We start from the raw sequence: 17,315 nt of genomic DNA on the forward strand, positions 1-17,315 counted from the left end.
TCAGGTTAAAATGTAGGAAAATTTTATGAATATAGTTTCGAAATTAATTTTTACGTTCAACGAGACATAGAAATACCGGTTGTGCCATTTAAAATAAGAAAGTTTTCGACGATTATTTGTAGTTGATGTTTGATAATTAATTATGATCACTCTGTAAATTCCAGAGTTGAAATTTTTTTTATATGTAAGAGTAGCCAAATTGTCTACTCGAAAAAATTCTGTCTGTATCGCTGGCGTAACTAGTTTCTTCATTAATTGCTATTTAAAAAAACTCCATATTTTCGATTTTTCTGAAGAAACTTATCATAACTTGAGCTTGCCATTTCATTTTTGAGGTCAAATATAGGGTGTTACATTTAAAAAAGTGCAACTTTGGTCTAAATCTTTTCGAACCACAACAAAAGATTTTCAAAATATCTTCATTTACTCCCTCAAAAGAGCGCCGCGTCTGGGGTGGGCCACCGGTATATATTAGAGCTCATGGGGTCCATTTTGTTCACTTTTGGTGGAATTTAATTGAATAAAATATACCTACTTATTTAAAAATTGTTATTTTTTTTTTTTTTTTGATTTCATGGTTGAACTACACTCTGATGAAATCAATATAAATTTCACATAATGAAGTGTATTTTAACACTTTTGTATCATTTATGTTAGGAATTTATTTTTAGCTGCATTCCTTAATTACAAGAAATTTAATTTATTTACTTCGAATCCACTTGAAAGCATTGATTTCATAACTTCACTATGATGATTAAAAATGAAAGAAAACGAGAAAAAATAACCAATTTAAAACATATGTAGTTTTATTGAATTGAGTTTTACAAAAGTAAAAGTTGTTCTAAGTGGCCACCATGAGCTCTTATATAGTTCTACACCTTCTAATGATTGCTTCATTGTTCTTGCTTATTTCATTTCAGTTGCTGAAAATTTCAAAAAGAAAGTTTACATCAAATTAGGCCTCGTTCTTAACTCATTTTAAAATTAATGCAGGGAATGCAGTGATTTATATTATTTCGGAATCTCAATAAAACAGGCATGGTTTTTTAGTTTTTTCGCACTTTTGCACTCAGGAAACCATATGCTTATAGCACCAAGTAGGGTTAAAGATAACAAAATTAACAAAACAGGAAATATGAATTATATCCTCTCTATAAATCACATTCGATAGCGCTTTGCAAAGTATGAGAATTTTGCAAGAAAAACGTCATTCAACATGCTGAAAATCTAGAATTTTAGTCTTATTCGATAATAACATTCAACAAATAATTAATGAAAAAAATTAATGAAAAAAAATATTTTTATTGAGGTGTTGGTCCTCCTCTAGCCCGAAATCGCCGTGGCATGCTCGAAATGAAGCTTTTAAGTTCAGTTCATATTATCCGTCCGTCTCCGTTCAGTTCAGCTCAGCCAAAATATCTTTCAATGTGTTTTAATAAGTTCCATAGGAATTGACTCCCGAAGAATAAGTACCTTTAGATCTTCCAGAGTTTCTGGCTGACGTTCCGTTCAGGAAAACAACATTCAGCTCCAGATATATTCGATAGGATTCATATCTGGAGATCTAGGAGGGAATTCACTGCGATTAAGATTATGTTCTTCAAGATGTATAATTATTTACAAGTGATGCTCCATGTGGCCGTGCCTTATGGTCCACAAGAACAAAATCAGAACCAAAATTTCGAGCATGCGGAAGAACATTCGCAATTAGACAATCATTCAGGTAGGCTTGGCTCTTGGCTGTTGGCTTTACCCCGAAATATCACCAGATTTGTCTATCGGTTGTGTTGAATACACCCCCCCATACTCTCAAACCACCACTCCCAAATCCAACTTGGGTCACATTTTTTCTTCTAAATATCGTTCTTCCCGTCTGCGTTAACAATCGGCCGTCGGACTGGAAGAACAACGCCCTTGCAATAGACGATTTTTCGATGTCTAGTAAATCGGAAATCTCCCTTTTGAGAAGTTTCTCCTCCTCAAACTTGAAATGCTCTGTTTCATCAGAAAAGCCTATGCTCAGAAGGGAAACAGAATCAGAGAAGCTGATATTTCCATAGCAACGCAATGTATCGAAAAAATGGCGAAAATGTCTCGAGGTATTGACCCAACAATCCACCCAAAATGAAAAAAAAAACTGCGAAAAGCCCCCATATCTTAAAATTCTTTGCGTGGAAACAAAAAACTTTCTGTTTTTTATATTCACACTCCGTACAACGAGAAGAGATAAAAAAAAGCCTGTGTCAGTTGTCAGTCAAGTGTAGACGCTTCACACCACTAGCGAAAAATCCAGTATCGCTGAAGAAATGTAAAAGTTATAGCTTTTCATGAAATGGTTGTTTCCATAGGAACGCAATATGTCTGAAACATAGACATAGAGACATGGACAGAGCAATGTCAGCATGAAATTGGCTTTTTTATAAAAAGAGAGAAATGATGGTCGGGCATTTACCTGTCTCTTTTTTGTTAACATAGCGGTGAGTGTGGACCAATCAAAATTCTAGAAAGAACAATTGCATGCCCGATGTTCAGTTTCTCTCTGTCACTTTTTTTGACCGTATTTCATGCATAGATAGAAAGGGAAGGCACAGTCCATGTCTATATGTCTATGGTTTTGCGCTTCTGTTCTTAGGCGAAAGAAAACATGGTTTTATTTCTTTAGACTATAGCATACCTTTTTTGAGATCTGAAAATATCAAGATTTCAGAGAAAAAGAGAAATTCCAGATTATAGAAGCTATCGTCGGCCCTGAATATCCAAAATTTGTAACAATCGGTTCACGAGATTCTGAGTTTTTTTCATTTTCACATATTGTGCTATTTCTCAAAAGAAGCGAGTTAGAAATCTGAATGTTTCAGAATTTCATTAAATCATTGGTACCCTAAAATACAATCAATATCGTTCAAAGGGCAAATTCACCATGTTTTTACATCGCTAGGGACTTTCAAATGAAATTCATAGTTATGGAAAATAAAGGGTGTCTGTAAACAAATGCGAAGGACTTGGGAGATGATTCCTCCATGAAAATAAGCAGGGGTAGTTGATAATTTTTTTTCGAAAACGACCTCCCTTCCAAGATACAGCCTTTAGAAGGCGATGACGAGTTAACAGTTTTTAAATTTTTTTATGGGTGCTAAAAAACACTGTGTCATAAAACTATACAATACAATATGAAGCACAAAGTAGATGTTACTCATACAATTTTTTCAGATCTAATAAATTTATTATTAGGTGTTGAAAATACCAATCCCTTATGATTTTCCTTCAAAAATTGTTTTCGTGGGATAGAGTATCGAAAAATTAAATTTTTCTTATGGTTTCCCTTTCAATTCTGGAGAAAAAAGTCTGTTGCAAAATTTCGATACAGTCGATACTTTTCTGGGAATAAATAAAAACTTACAAGTAAATACAAGCAGTATACAAAGGTTTATGAGGCAGAGAATTGATGCATTCATTTTAGTGGGTAGTCATTCTATGGAACACCAGAGACAACAAAAGTTTGTCTCTGGGAACACTTATACGATGAAATGGAATGAAAAGTGATCAGAACTGCTTGTTCATTTTTTGGGACGACCCAAACAAGAATGGCAGAAGACGGTGAATAAATCCATGAGTGAAAGACACTTGAACAACCAAGATTGTAGAGACAGAGAGAAGTGGCGATTAGGTGTCGGACAACGTCGGAGGACGTTCTAAACCGACTTATATATATATATATATATATATATATATATATATATATATATATATATATATATATATATATATATATATATATATATATATATATATAAAAGTATCGACTGTATCGAAATTTTGCAAGATGTATTCTCCAGAATTGAATGGGAAACCATAAGATAATTTTATTTTTCGAGAATCAATCCCACGAAAACAATTTATGAAGGAAAATCATAAGAGGTTGTTATTTTCCACGCCTAATAATAAAGTTATCAGATCTTGAAAAATTGTGTGTATAACATCTACTTTGTGCTTCTTATCATGTATAGTTTTATGACTCAGTGTATTTTAGAACTCGTAAAAAAACAAAAACTCTCAACTCGACCTCGCCTTCTAAAGGCTATATCTTGGAAGGGAGGTCGATTTCGAAAAAAATTTATAGGAACTACCCATGCTTATTTTCATCGAGGATTTCATTTCTACAGACACCCTGTATAAATTATATTTCTGACTTCGCTGGCACGATATAAAATGATATTAGAAAATGTGTTTAATTCCCATGGAAAGCGTTTCTTCGATTTTGAAATCAGACCTTGAGCCTGTGCATTTTTTATGAAAGCCATAGTAGGAAAGTATACTCACGATTTATGTCAACCCTGATGATCTTTCGTAAGGGTAAAGTTATATTGTTATTGGAAGCTCGACATGTGTAAGTGTCGTGGACGTTGGAACGCGCCAACTGGGCTATGGACAACTGCGATTCTGGAGAACCACTATTGAATCTTGTGGATTCGATGGGTCTGTCATTCTTCAGCCATACAATTTCGGAAGATGGTTTTCCTGAAAAAAGAAATTTTCTAGAATTAATTCAAATTTTCATTTATTCCAGTTCTTATATTCATTTTCGTTTCAGTGATTTCACATGGAAGCCTCCGAATATCCCATTAGAAATATAAACTAATCTAGGTCTTCAAAACCCCTGTAGAGAATTCTCTTGGTACTCCTCAAGGAGTATATTATTCATATTCAAGACTAGGACCATATCTTACGAATAATTTATTAGCATCAAATCTTCGCTCATCATCATCCTGCACCGGCCTCTGCACAGTTGATCTACGAAGTTCTGATTAGATTCTTAATGAAATACGAAGTCGCATGAAGCCTAAAGGCATGGTGTAAATAATCCAAACTATTTCAGACAAATAATACTCGCTGTTATAAATATCTAAAAAGGTGTTGCTTGTGAAAGCACTTGAAAACTTTTTGTGGTCTCGAGCAGTTTCTGGAACTAGTGCTTAGTGCTTAAGATTTCGAGCACTTCATCGAGAAGTTCAGTGTTTAGTGTGCAGTAATCCCTAAAGTACTGGCGAGTATCCACTTCTGAGGATTACTAAGCACTAACCCCTTCGGAAATCTTGTCGAAACACTAATAAGCAATCGACTCGTTATCACCCCATAAACATATACCTATGGACAACACAGATCATCAAAAATATATTGATCAGTCAGACTATTCGATAAAGAATTATGCTCAGAATCAACTACGTCCGTTAAAACTTAATTTTTTAAGTGTTTCATTAAATGTATGCGAGGAAAGAAATGTAATGAAGATTCAAGATTTTGGATTATCGCTTTAGAGTACATGGACTTGAATTGTAAAATATTTTCAAGCGGAATCTACTTCCTGTTTTACCGGAAACGAATGTAACTTCTACACAGATTTGATGGACGATATGCCCAACCACTCGAGCGATTTTCTAATTATGGCCTCATTATCAAACTTTTTGAAAAAAAAAATTTGTCACAAAATATTATCCATATATTCGAAATCCCTTGTTGTAAGGATTTCTTCCTGCGAAAGTGGAACAAGAGACAGTAATCTGATACTGTTCTTTGCATAACTTATGAGAAAATATTTTACAGTTAGACTAAGAAACCTCGACTTATTTCTGAAATTCGAATTTTATTCAATAACGACAAAACAACCGATTTTAAAACTATCAAATGTTTGGGACACCCTAACTAGTTTTTGACGGGCAATCGATTGGAATTACGAAATTATAGGGTTGCCATTTAAAAAAATGAGATATCATAGTTTTATTGAGGCTCACTTTGGAGCCCTCTGTTTCAGACAACCTGTATAATATTTCCTCATAAGTTATGCAAGAAACAGTATGAGCGTACGTTTTTCTTCTTCCACTTTCGCAAAAAAAACTCTTATGATGGGAGATTTTGAAGATATCGACAATAATTTGTGACAATCTTTTTTTCGAAAAATTTGTTAATGAAGCCATAATTCAAAAATCACTTCAGTGGTTGCGCATATCATACGTCAAATCAGTGAAGTATTGAACGAAGAATTCGAATATGTATAAATATAGAGTATAAATATATAGCTATTTCATTTGAAATAACGAAGTTTCCTTCGTTTCCGGTAAAACCGGAAGTCGATTGCGCTTGAAAGTATGTATTTTACAATTCAAGTTCATGTACCCTTAAACGAAAATACGAAATCTTGAATTTGTATCACAATTCCTTCCTCGAATAAGTCTAAAGAAAAACTTTAAAAAATCCTGTATTTTCGGAGTTAAATCTGAATGAATAAATTGAAACACAATAGCAAGTTGTGAAAAGTAAAAACCGAGAGAAGCAATCGTATCATTAGAAAATATGAGTAAATCCTCATCAGGCGTTTGTCAGAAAGATGCCCAAATTTTGAAAAATAATTTCAAAACATTATTTTAGAGTATTTTAGTACCAATTTCCAATTTTATCGGAGCACTATATGTTGAAATATTTGAAAAATAGGTTTTATTTTTCCGCATCCTTTATTTAGTAATAACTGTTGACATTAATATCGACGAGTGTTATACATCCGAATGAATTCTTAATAATACGATGTTCAATCAATTTAGACAAGTTGTTCTTACTACATTTGCTTCAGGGCTTTGACGGCTTTGCAGCCGCAATTGCTTACACTAGGGAAGGTTTTATATCTGTACACTCTACAGGGTGGAGAAACTTCAAGATCACATTCATTCCGGATATTTGAAAATATGACAAATTTTCCAATATGGATTGCATCATTTTCAGGAAATTATGTAAACCTGATGATGTTCCGAAAACCATTTCATCTAGTAGATAATCTAAAAACTTGTACCACAGCCTTTTCAAACACATGCTCAAATAAGGACGGCTGTGCTAGTACTATATTAGGCAAATAAGAAATAGTCATATCGAAACTCTCGTTATTTCCTCATTATCCGAGCATCTTTTCTTTTCGAATATCCGGAATGAATGTGACACAGCATAGACGTTCTGTACAGGGTGGCAAAATCCAGTGGGATTTAATGACAGCTATGTAACCATAAGAGCTAGGGAAAAATGAATGGAATGTTTCACAACTCGATTTTCAAAAGATTGGTAATGGCCTAAACCGCAGCCCTCTATCCTTTTTTGGTTTCAAGTTATATGTGAAAACTCAGTTTTTGGCTCTTCTTATGGGTACCTTTATTTCGTAAAGTATCAGTGATATTGAAAAAAAATGTTACATTCTACAGATACTTTTTCATGTAGAATACAGTGGCGGAGTCAAAGATTATTTTCAGTCTGCCACTTCAGTGATATAGTGGTTACTTTTATTTTTTTTTATATATAAACTCTATGTTATTTTTACATATTCCAGTGCCATATTTTTTTCTGATTCAGAATATATAATATAGGTCGTATCTCTTTTCTCTTTCAATAAAAAAATCAAAAACTATTTCGGTCAAGTTGGCAGGTCATGTTCATTGATAGTATTATAATGAACTTTATGTTCGACTGAATAATGAACACTTTTTTTATGAATTCGTTTAGAGTCCATAATTGACTACTTTATTGGACACCACTTTATTGGACTCAACTGTCACTATCATTCTGTCAAGTAAATATACTAAATGCAAACAACACTTTATTCAAGGAAGAAGAATTGAACTTCGACCTAAAAACAAAATCATACTACATTACTATTCTAAACATTAATGTGGTAGTGAATATTAAAAACAAATTCTTTGTCATTATAAAAATGCATGCCTGAGGAAGTCAAGCTCGAAGTGGAAGCACAGTTTTCGATTTGCAATACACTTGATGCTTGAATCAACTACTTCCTGGCCCAATATTATGATGGCAACACTTATTTTACTACTTTTCGATTCATCTATGTAGTCCATAACGAAGAACTTTTGTGAGCTTTCAATTCACTATTGAAGTAAGCCAGAATACTGTCTTCTGTCGATTTGACATTTTTCTTCGTTTTAGACCACTTGTTATAGGCCGCATACATATTTTCATAAGCAATTTTAGATTTAGTGGGTAAGAGAGATTCTTTGGCGCTTACGACTGAATTTTCTACGCTTTCTTCTCCAGTACTATCTATTTTTTTGGATTATTATGACGTTTGTCACAAAATTAGGGAAGTAAACAACTGTATTTACTAAGGTTGCTAAGGTCGCTGGTTACTAAGTTGAAAAAATCAAAAGCATACTTAATATTTTTCAGTAATAATCCATTCCAGAAAATAAAATTTCTGCATTGCAGTCGAACATAAAGCTTTGTATGCAACTCGTACATAATTAGGCTTTATGGACTTGCCCAAGACAAAATAAACTTTTGGACTCGTCCATAAAGACCTAATTTATGTACTTGTTACATAAATAGCTATTATGCTCTTATGTTGCGTCAATTTTGGAGATCACTTTCATTCCGGATATTCGAGGAGATGCTCGGGAAATGAGGAAATTATGAGAATTTCCATGACTACTTACTTCATATTTACCACACAGCTTTATTTGTGAAGGTGTTTGAAAAGGCTGTAGTACTGGTATTAAGATTATTTACTTGAAAAGGTATGAACATATTCAGTAGAATCCAGGTTTATAAAATTTCCTGGAAGTGATTCATTACATATTGGAAAATTTTCATTTTCCATCCTTTCAAATATCCGAAATGAAAATGATCTTCACAGTCTCTCATATTAGTAATAATAATGATGTTTATTCTTTGAAATATTCAAGGTCGTCACAAGTTCAATATTCGAATAATGAAGAAAACTGACTAAAGGCAAAGCCTGTTTCATTTAATAACCTGACACAATTTAGGAGCATAAAGTTCATTATCATATTATTGATGTAATGACCTGCCAACTAGACCGAACCAGTTTTTTATTGAAAAAACAATCAGAGACACAAAGGTTGTTACAATTTTAATATCTGAATAATGAACCTAAGGAAATGCACTGAAGGCAGAGAAGTGTCATTTGATAATCTGACACAATTTAGGGGTTTAAAGTTCATTATCATATTATCAATGAAAATGACCTGCCAATTTGACCGAACAGGTTTTTGAGTTTTTTTTATTGGAAGAACAATCAGAGACACGACGTATGTTGAATATTCTGAATCAGAAAAAAATATGGCACAGGAATATGTAAAAATAACATTATAATTAGTATTGGCCTATTATCAATGAAAATAATCTGCCAACTTGACCGAACTAGTTTTTCAGTTTCTATTATATCACTGAAGTGACGGACTGTGAAAATCTTCGACTATTGCACTGAATTCTCCATAAAAAAGTTACTATGAAATGTATACATTTGTTTTTCCATATCACTGAAATTTTACGAAATTTTCAAGAGCCGAAAAATGAGTTTTCACTCTTAACTGGAAAATAAAGAGAGATGGAGTTATGCAGTTGTAGCCTCTATTCGCCACTCGAAAATCGAGGTCGAAAACGTGATTAAATCTACTAGGATATACAAGGCAGTCTCTTTTTTTTACTGCAGCTCTAAGAACCAAATATTCAAGTGGAATTCGAAAATGATCCGATAAAATTGGAAAAATAAACGAGGCGCTCACTTAGAAGGCAAAGAACTAATTTAAAATGGGTGAAGGTAGCTGGCATCTCGGAATCAAACTTTTCAAAACAAGACAGTTATACAGAAATAATAGTACACAAAGAATTTCAATTTGTTAATGGCACGGGTGACGATTTCAATTCTTCAAACATCGAATATGCCGTGACTTTTGCTCATTAAAGAAATCTTGGGATCGGAAATGTGCCGATGCCGTTAAAACACACAAAAAAAAACCCCGTTCGACGTGTTCAAGATGCTGAACCTCCCATTCGAGGTTCTAGAGAATTTCCAACCCAATAAATCCTGCGAATAAGTGATCGCACCCCACACTTACCTCCAATTACGACGCATTTAAGAATCATTGAGCCCCCTTCATCGTACGGCCCTGCTGTCGAGGACAAGTGACGGCCCTTCTCATCGATTATGGTCAATTTTTTCGGTGGAACTGAAAATTCACCTCATTAATCCTTCTGTTGAGAAAATTAAACATATGACAAAAGACTATGAAGATAACTTTATAACTATGATTATTCTATCTATCTGTTTCGGATAGAAAACTGGCATTACATCATCATTTTTGATTATACGCTGGATATGCTTTCTATGAATACACGCATAGCAACCAAAGGCGTTTTGAGCGGGCGTTAACATAACAATGTCATGAAGCCTAAGGTGAAATTAACAAATATAATGTACGGGGTGGGCAAAATAGCTGGTACCTGAACTACAACTTTTTAACCCAACGAGATAGAGGAAAATGAATGTGCCTTTCATGTAGTCTTTTTTCAGAAACTAATAATGCCATCAACTGCATTCCTCTATCTTCTGTTGTTTTTGAGTTATAGAAAGAGATAATGACCAAAGTTGAAATTTAAATTCTGGCCTATAACAAAAAAAAATAGAGAAAAATGACGAACGCAATGTGCCATGTGTTTTCCTCTATCCAGTTGGGTTGTTAAGGTATCACCAATTTTGCCACCCTGTACATAGTCTCTCAAATTCGATGTCCAGAGAGGCAATCTCAGAAACCAGAAGAGCTTAAATAAAACTGATGACACGATTCCAAGCTCTTTTTCAGAGAATCAAAGAATAGTGAAAACCGTAGCCTTCTACGATCATCCTTCGTGTTCGAGTTATTAGCAAACATTGAGAACAGTTCTCATAACTTTTTTGTCTTTGAAGTTACAAATTAGAAGCTTGAACCTTCTACAGACACTCAAAGATTATAGAGTAGAAAGATAGGAAACGAAGCGACTAAAGTGATGTAAGCGCCATCTGTGTTTCAAAAGTATTTTTAAGGCCCTAAGACTGGTTAAAATATTAATTCGAGGGACATTTGCAGAAACATATGAAATTTTGTGAGATTTCAGATTGATCAAAGAGGTTTTGAATGTTTTGATTTTCGTACCGCCTTTTGTTTACCAAACTCGTTCTAGTTGGTGATTATTGAAATTTCTGTCTAATTTCTTGGTGGAAACCGCAAATTATCGTTCGAAAATTATTGTATGGTGAAGAACTGTGGATCACATCAAAAGAAAAATGGGAATGTAAGTATTAAAACTGGTAACAAGTGACTCGGTCATTCATTGATTTCTGTTTTCATCAGTGCTACGAAGTGGACAAAATTTTCAGGGCATGAAGGCCTGCAAACACTACTGACTACACCATGTGCAATGAACATTTTACTGTCAATTGAGAACTGTTCATCCACGTAAATTGCTGTATGCGTATGCAGGAAGCATCCCTTGCATGTAGCGCCAATTTATGGGAAATTATGACTTTTATACGACCATTCAAAGATTCTCAATTGCTACTCAGAAATGCAAAGGTTTTATTGATATCGTTTTGGGATTATCCAGTGACTGTCCAATTGTTAGGAAAGTCAAAGTTTTGTGAAACCTGCTGTGAGTGTTCATTCATTAATCAATTTGTATATTGTGTCATAAAGAGACCATATCATAAAGAAATTATAAAGAAAATATACTGACGGGCTAACATACAGGTCTTGTATTATACCTCTGTAAGGTTTTTTCAATGGTTCCGAAAATTCTGTAAATAATAGGTATGTGAGTAACAGAAATGTGTATGCTATGATGTTATATTGAATATTGGTTCATATTGATTTCTGATATAAATTTTACAAATTACATTGAGTTAATAATATCTATAAAACGTATGGCGTAGAAATAACACCTTTTTCGTATAGCAGGTCACAAGAGTTGTCCTAGTCAAAGCTCTATTCGTTGTCCATAATTTCAAATTTTTGTTAATGTTTATAAATTGCAAATAAAAATATAGCACATCCGACAGAGTATTTCATTGATATCAATTGATTCCAACAATGTTTAGATGAAAACTTGTTTGTTTTCTAGGATGTTTCCCAGTCACAAAACAAAACCATACTTTTGTTTTGTCGTTCAGGATGTTTGTTTTCTGATCTCAACAAAGTCGATATTGAAATCCAATAAAAGGAATAGAATTCGAATTTCGCGCCCTTCGAATTTAAACAAAAAACTGTTACCAAACAGTTTTTCTGTATCGACATTACGTTTTCAGCGCCATCTCATTGTCAAATGTGTTTTCACTGGCTAAAATGTAGTAGGTTTTTAGTACTAGAGATATGAGGGCGTTTCCTATATCTACTCTATAATTTTTGCAGACACTTTAATACATGTAGAATCTGCTGAGAAACGATTTTTTTCAATTCAAAAATAATTTGCATATAAAAACAAAGTTTGCCAAAAAATAAGAAATCTAAATTTTACAATTTCAGATCTGTAACTTCGAAGACAAAACAGTTATGAGAACTTCACTACATCGTCAAAATCTCATTTTATGCTAATATCTCATAAACGAAGGATCGTAGGAATTGTTGTTTGTTTCTCTGAAAATGAGCTCTAAAATGTCTCATCGGTTTTGTCATATTTTTATTGAAACAAAATGAATGTTTCGTGAAAAATAAAATCTTGTAACGTAAAGATAGTCCTTCACGGTGGAATCGGCTCGGTCTAATTCATATTCCACTGTGCATGGGGAAATTTTGGTTGAGCACAAGCCATCGCATGGTCGTGTTGAATTTTCGATCGAGCCAATATCCATCTAGTTGATCCACTCACGGTGGAGTTTGCCCGATACTATCGGCATATTCCGCCCTATGAGAGGATATTTTGGCATGGCACGCGCAAACCTATGGCTCCATCGGATTTTCGGTCGATTGAATATCCTAATATCCATCGATCCAAACTGATGGAATCCTACCGCATTATCGGTAGATTTCCGATTAAATCTACCTATCCACAGATTACATGTGGAGGATCAGATTCTACAGAAAATAATTATTGAATTCATTCGAAAATGGAAAATACAGAAAAAAAATTACCCACAATATAGTCCAGTAACTTTATAAAACACAGCATGCGTCAAATCTGGTAGTTCTGATTTTTTGCAAACTTGTTTATGATGTTGGCCTAATGAGTAATTCAAGTTTGTAACCTCGAGCGCCGAACGCAACTCTGTTAAAAATCGAAAAAACCTCGAAAAAGTCGTAATTTTTTTTTAAATTTTGGCGACTTTAACTCTAAAAGTCTTGTTTTTGAAAAAACTTCTCGATAACGTTTTCAAAGATGACTAAATTTTCTACAATATGATACTAGAACTGTCTCTATACACCCAATAGTGCCCTAGATCAAGCCTTTCAAAGTTTATCATTTTTTTCGGATTTCGAAATTCTATCGTTTCGAATGAGTTTTAACCCTGATTATACTGTCGGAGCCCTGTACATATATAATGGGATGTTAAAAAAAGTGTGAATGATTATGTTTAAGCTAAGCTACGAATAATGAAGTTTAAAAAATAAGTACAACAAAAGTTAATGAGTTTATTCTTTAGGGAATAAGGTAATATTAAAAATCGAAAAAATCTATTAATTTAGCCCTCTTGGAAGGTCGCAGTTGACGTTCGTCCATATCGGCAATAACATATTGGGATGGCATATCTCCGTCAGGGGATGGTGATGAATCTTGATGTTCTCAATGGAAAAACTCGACGCAAGAAAATTCTTTACACCTCTTTCCTTGACTAGGCGCACTTCACCTTCAATTAAAGTCTCCTTGTATATAAAACACAAAGCCATGTTAAGACTGGGATCAGACATTCTGCAGATTCTGAGTTCAAACGACACTCCAAGATGGTCAGCAAGCCAATTGAAATATTGATAAGTCATAGAAACGGACATTCGTTTTAAATCCTCTAGGAGGTCGAGTGTATACTCCATTCACTTTTATTTTAGCTCTCTGTTGGCCATGAAATGATTTTCTCAAGTTTTCGTTAATAGAACGGAGTAAGGTTGGCACTCATGAAATGTCGTTAATGTAATAACACCGTTGCCACAACTAATATCAATTGATATTACAAATATGCCGAAAGTAATCGAAAAAGAGAGAAGACAGGGTTTCAGGAAGTGCTATTAACAGCCGTTTTCAATAAACCTATCCATCCATCGTTTCACTTACTGACGATTGGAAATCATTCTTAAATATGTCTACAGATAGATCATACAAACGAAATTAGATGGATTTTCTATCTTCAGTAACTGAAACAATAGGTTTATTGAAAACGACCGTTAGAATTCACTGAATTCCAGGTCCGCTCATTCAAATAGTAGGTAACCCTGATATTCTAATATCTACAATATATCAGATGGTAGCGAAAGTATCCAATGTAGGTGAATTTGTATAATGTTTCATCTGAATCTAAACGACTTATATTTTAGCTGAATGTTTTCACAATCAGAAAGATTTTGAATGAAGAAGATGACAAAGAAATTCCCTCCATTGGGAGAGCCAATAGAGTGATGGCATTTGAGAATTTCATTTTAGGGTGAACGAATGTGAAAAGTTACTACAGGATTAACATCAACACTTAGATCAATAAATATATAATTATTATACCTATATCAAAGTATCAAAAATAAACAGCCATGAATATGAGCCAGTTGTCCTGTTAATTGTTAATTCATGTAAAACTTTTGTTTGAAGATTAAGTTTCTCTTTCCGGAAACTGCAATTATTTCTTTCGACTTCCATTGATGCAAGATGATTTTTGTTGAGGAATTCAACATTCTTGTAATTATACCCATTACTAACCACTGTATCATATGCATTTCATCTCCGGGTTGATGTTTTTAAAATCTACCACTGATGTAACGTATTCAACCTATAGCCAAAGAACATTAAACTCCCCACAAACTACTGCAAATTATGTTATGTACGTCAATAATTCAATTTTCTTCCAGGGCAAAAATGAATATATTTAATCTCTTGTATTCTCCATGTGAATATCTAGATTTGGTATACTTTATCAGTTTTTATAAAGTCAATTATGTTCCTCACATATTTTCGACTTCATATTTTCCGAAGTTATTCGACATGGTGACAAAATAAGTAATTACTGAGACTTTTACTTAGAACGGTCAACATAGCGCTGATTTAAAACCCAAAAATGTTTTGACAAGCTTCATAACCCCACATTTTCGTACTATACACAGTGTAATGTGTCAAATTTCCATGGCCAACCGAGTGCTAAAATAAATTTGAATGGAGTATACCAACAATTCAATAATCTTTCATCGTTGCCAAATGTTTGTGTTCCTTAGCAAAGTTTCCATTAAGCGGTACCGGTGCAAATGAGAAGATTTTTGAAAAGTTGAATCTTGCAAAGAGATTTTCACTCCCAATCTCTTTTTAATTGATTTTGGGAGTGAAAACCCAGTTTCAGAAAATGCAGAATCCTCCCAGATTGAATTTTAATCGATATCTAGCAAAGAGAGACTTTATAGGATAAGCGGTGCAAATGGGCGTGAATCTCGGAAACTATTTGGTCTACACAGAAAATTCTAGTATCATATAGTAGCAATTTTAGTCTTATTCGGAAAGTCCAAAAAGAGTTTTTTCAAAAACTTGGGTATTAATCGCCAAAATTTGAAAAAAAAAACTATTTTTTCGCGGTTTTTTCAATTTTCGACGAACTCCCAAGTCCAAACTTGGATTATTGATTAGGCCAACATCATAAACAAGTCTAAAAAAAATCATAACTACCGGATTTGACGCAAGCTACCCTGTACTTCCAGGCGACAACGTTAATGGACTATTATTTTTTTGTGTCATCATTCGAAATATGTCAATCTGTGAAATGTTACTTCTTTCAAACCACGTTTTATTGAATGCATATAAAAGCCCAAATGTAGAAATATTGCTTGTAGCCGCAATACATACGTCATAGGTGTCCCAACGAACTGAGTTTTAGGTATGCGCATTTTTATCTGTAAACGAAGAAGGAAGGGATTTTTACTTCTGGCGAAGATTGCTAACAGCGAAACATTGAAAATTTCGTCTTTATATCGGGCATCAATTCCATAACCGAAGAGAATTTCGATCCAACTCTTGAATTGATCCGGCACAATAACGAAATTTTCAATGCGCTGTCAGCCCTTGTTTTCAGACAAATTTTTGAACACCTCGTCGATTCGGAGTTACAACTATTTTGTCTCAATAATCTTTGACCAAATTTTGTTCCATTTATTTCGGTACACCCTTTAGAGAGGTTCAGTTCAATCATATTCTGTCGATGGGAATCAGGCGTTTCCCTGGCTTGGTACATTCGAATAGTTTATATTATTAAATTGTAGGCCTAATAAATCTAACTGTTGTATTCAATGATTGATTCTGCTTCGAAATTCGAATGTTCCGAAAATTATCCATATGGAATCGAAACATTTATCAACAAGTGAACCTCATAATTCATGCTAGGAAAATGAATTTAGTTTATTTGGAAAACCCGGTGTATTTTCATTATGGAAACACAAAATATTTAACGACTCTTTTATTCAACGGAGTATGAATAGAAAGGATAAGTAATCCATTTGTACATAATGGGCTTCCAGTACACGTCCATTCATCCGTCAGTCAATTCCATCCGTCATAAATTACCAATGACTGATAAAATGATAGCTACCCTATTAGCTCAATATGACTGATGGTCAGTCATCAGCAATATTCAACAAAAAAACACACGTTGTCGCGCGGGATAAAATGCATTTTTCTTCTCAGATTACCTTTCTTTTCTTGTAAAAGACTAGCAGATTTATGCTATCGGGAAGAATGAACATACCTACTTTTCAGTGAAAGAGCAACCCCGACGAACACAATCAATATTGCGCCTGCCATCGCAAAATTATTGTTGAAAAGAAACTTGAATTTTATAACCGAGAATTTTTACTTTAGAGAATTTCATGGCGAGTTCTATTCGCAATGAATATTTCCCGAAAATTGAATGAAATAATGACAAACTTATATGAACAAACTTCAAAAAAATACATGGGGTATTATTGTTCAAAAATCATTTTGTCATCGAAACGATAGAAGAATATAATATCTTTTCTGTTCTTTTAAATCGAAGCCTGTTGTGTATTTAAAAACAGAAGGATTATTTTCCTTTAGTTCCCAGTTAATGTTTTCGTGAAATTGTGTTGGAAATATTCTCAACGTTGTTAAGTTAAGCGTTCAGCGTATGTAGGAATTCCTTCATTGCACAAGTTTGAATAAAATCATTAATAAAAAAGCAAAAATGCGGCGAAAATGGTACTACCAATTCGTTGATCTTCATATTATACCTATTAAAAATATAACATATAGTTGAGCAGCCAAAGAGGGAAATTCGGGATTTACTCCAGCGTTTCAGAATA

General features: G+C 33.8%; 1 protein-coding gene across 1 annotated transcript in view; it reads right to left on the minus strand.

Annotated features, from left to right (window-relative positions):
* LOC123306869 (nephrin-like) overlaps nucleotides 1–17,315 on the minus strand; it is a 429,730-nt gene that overhangs the window by 54,000 nt on the left and 358,415 nt on the right. The window contains exons 6-7 of the mRNA XM_044889048.1: nucleotides 9,909–10,019; nucleotides 4,321–4,518 (exon numbers count right to left, since the gene is read on the minus strand). Coding sequence (XP_044744983.1) covers nucleotides 4,321–4,518; nucleotides 9,909–10,019 — 309 coding nt within the window. The remainder of the gene's footprint in view (nucleotides 1–4,320; nucleotides 4,519–9,908; nucleotides 10,020–17,315) is intronic.

This window comes from Coccinella septempunctata, chromosome 2, assembly GCF_907165205.1.
Source record: "Coccinella septempunctata chromosome 2, icCocSept1.1, whole genome shotgun sequence".
NCBI classification, from domain to species: Eukaryota; Metazoa; Arthropoda; class Insecta; order Coleoptera; family Coccinellidae; genus Coccinella; species Coccinella septempunctata.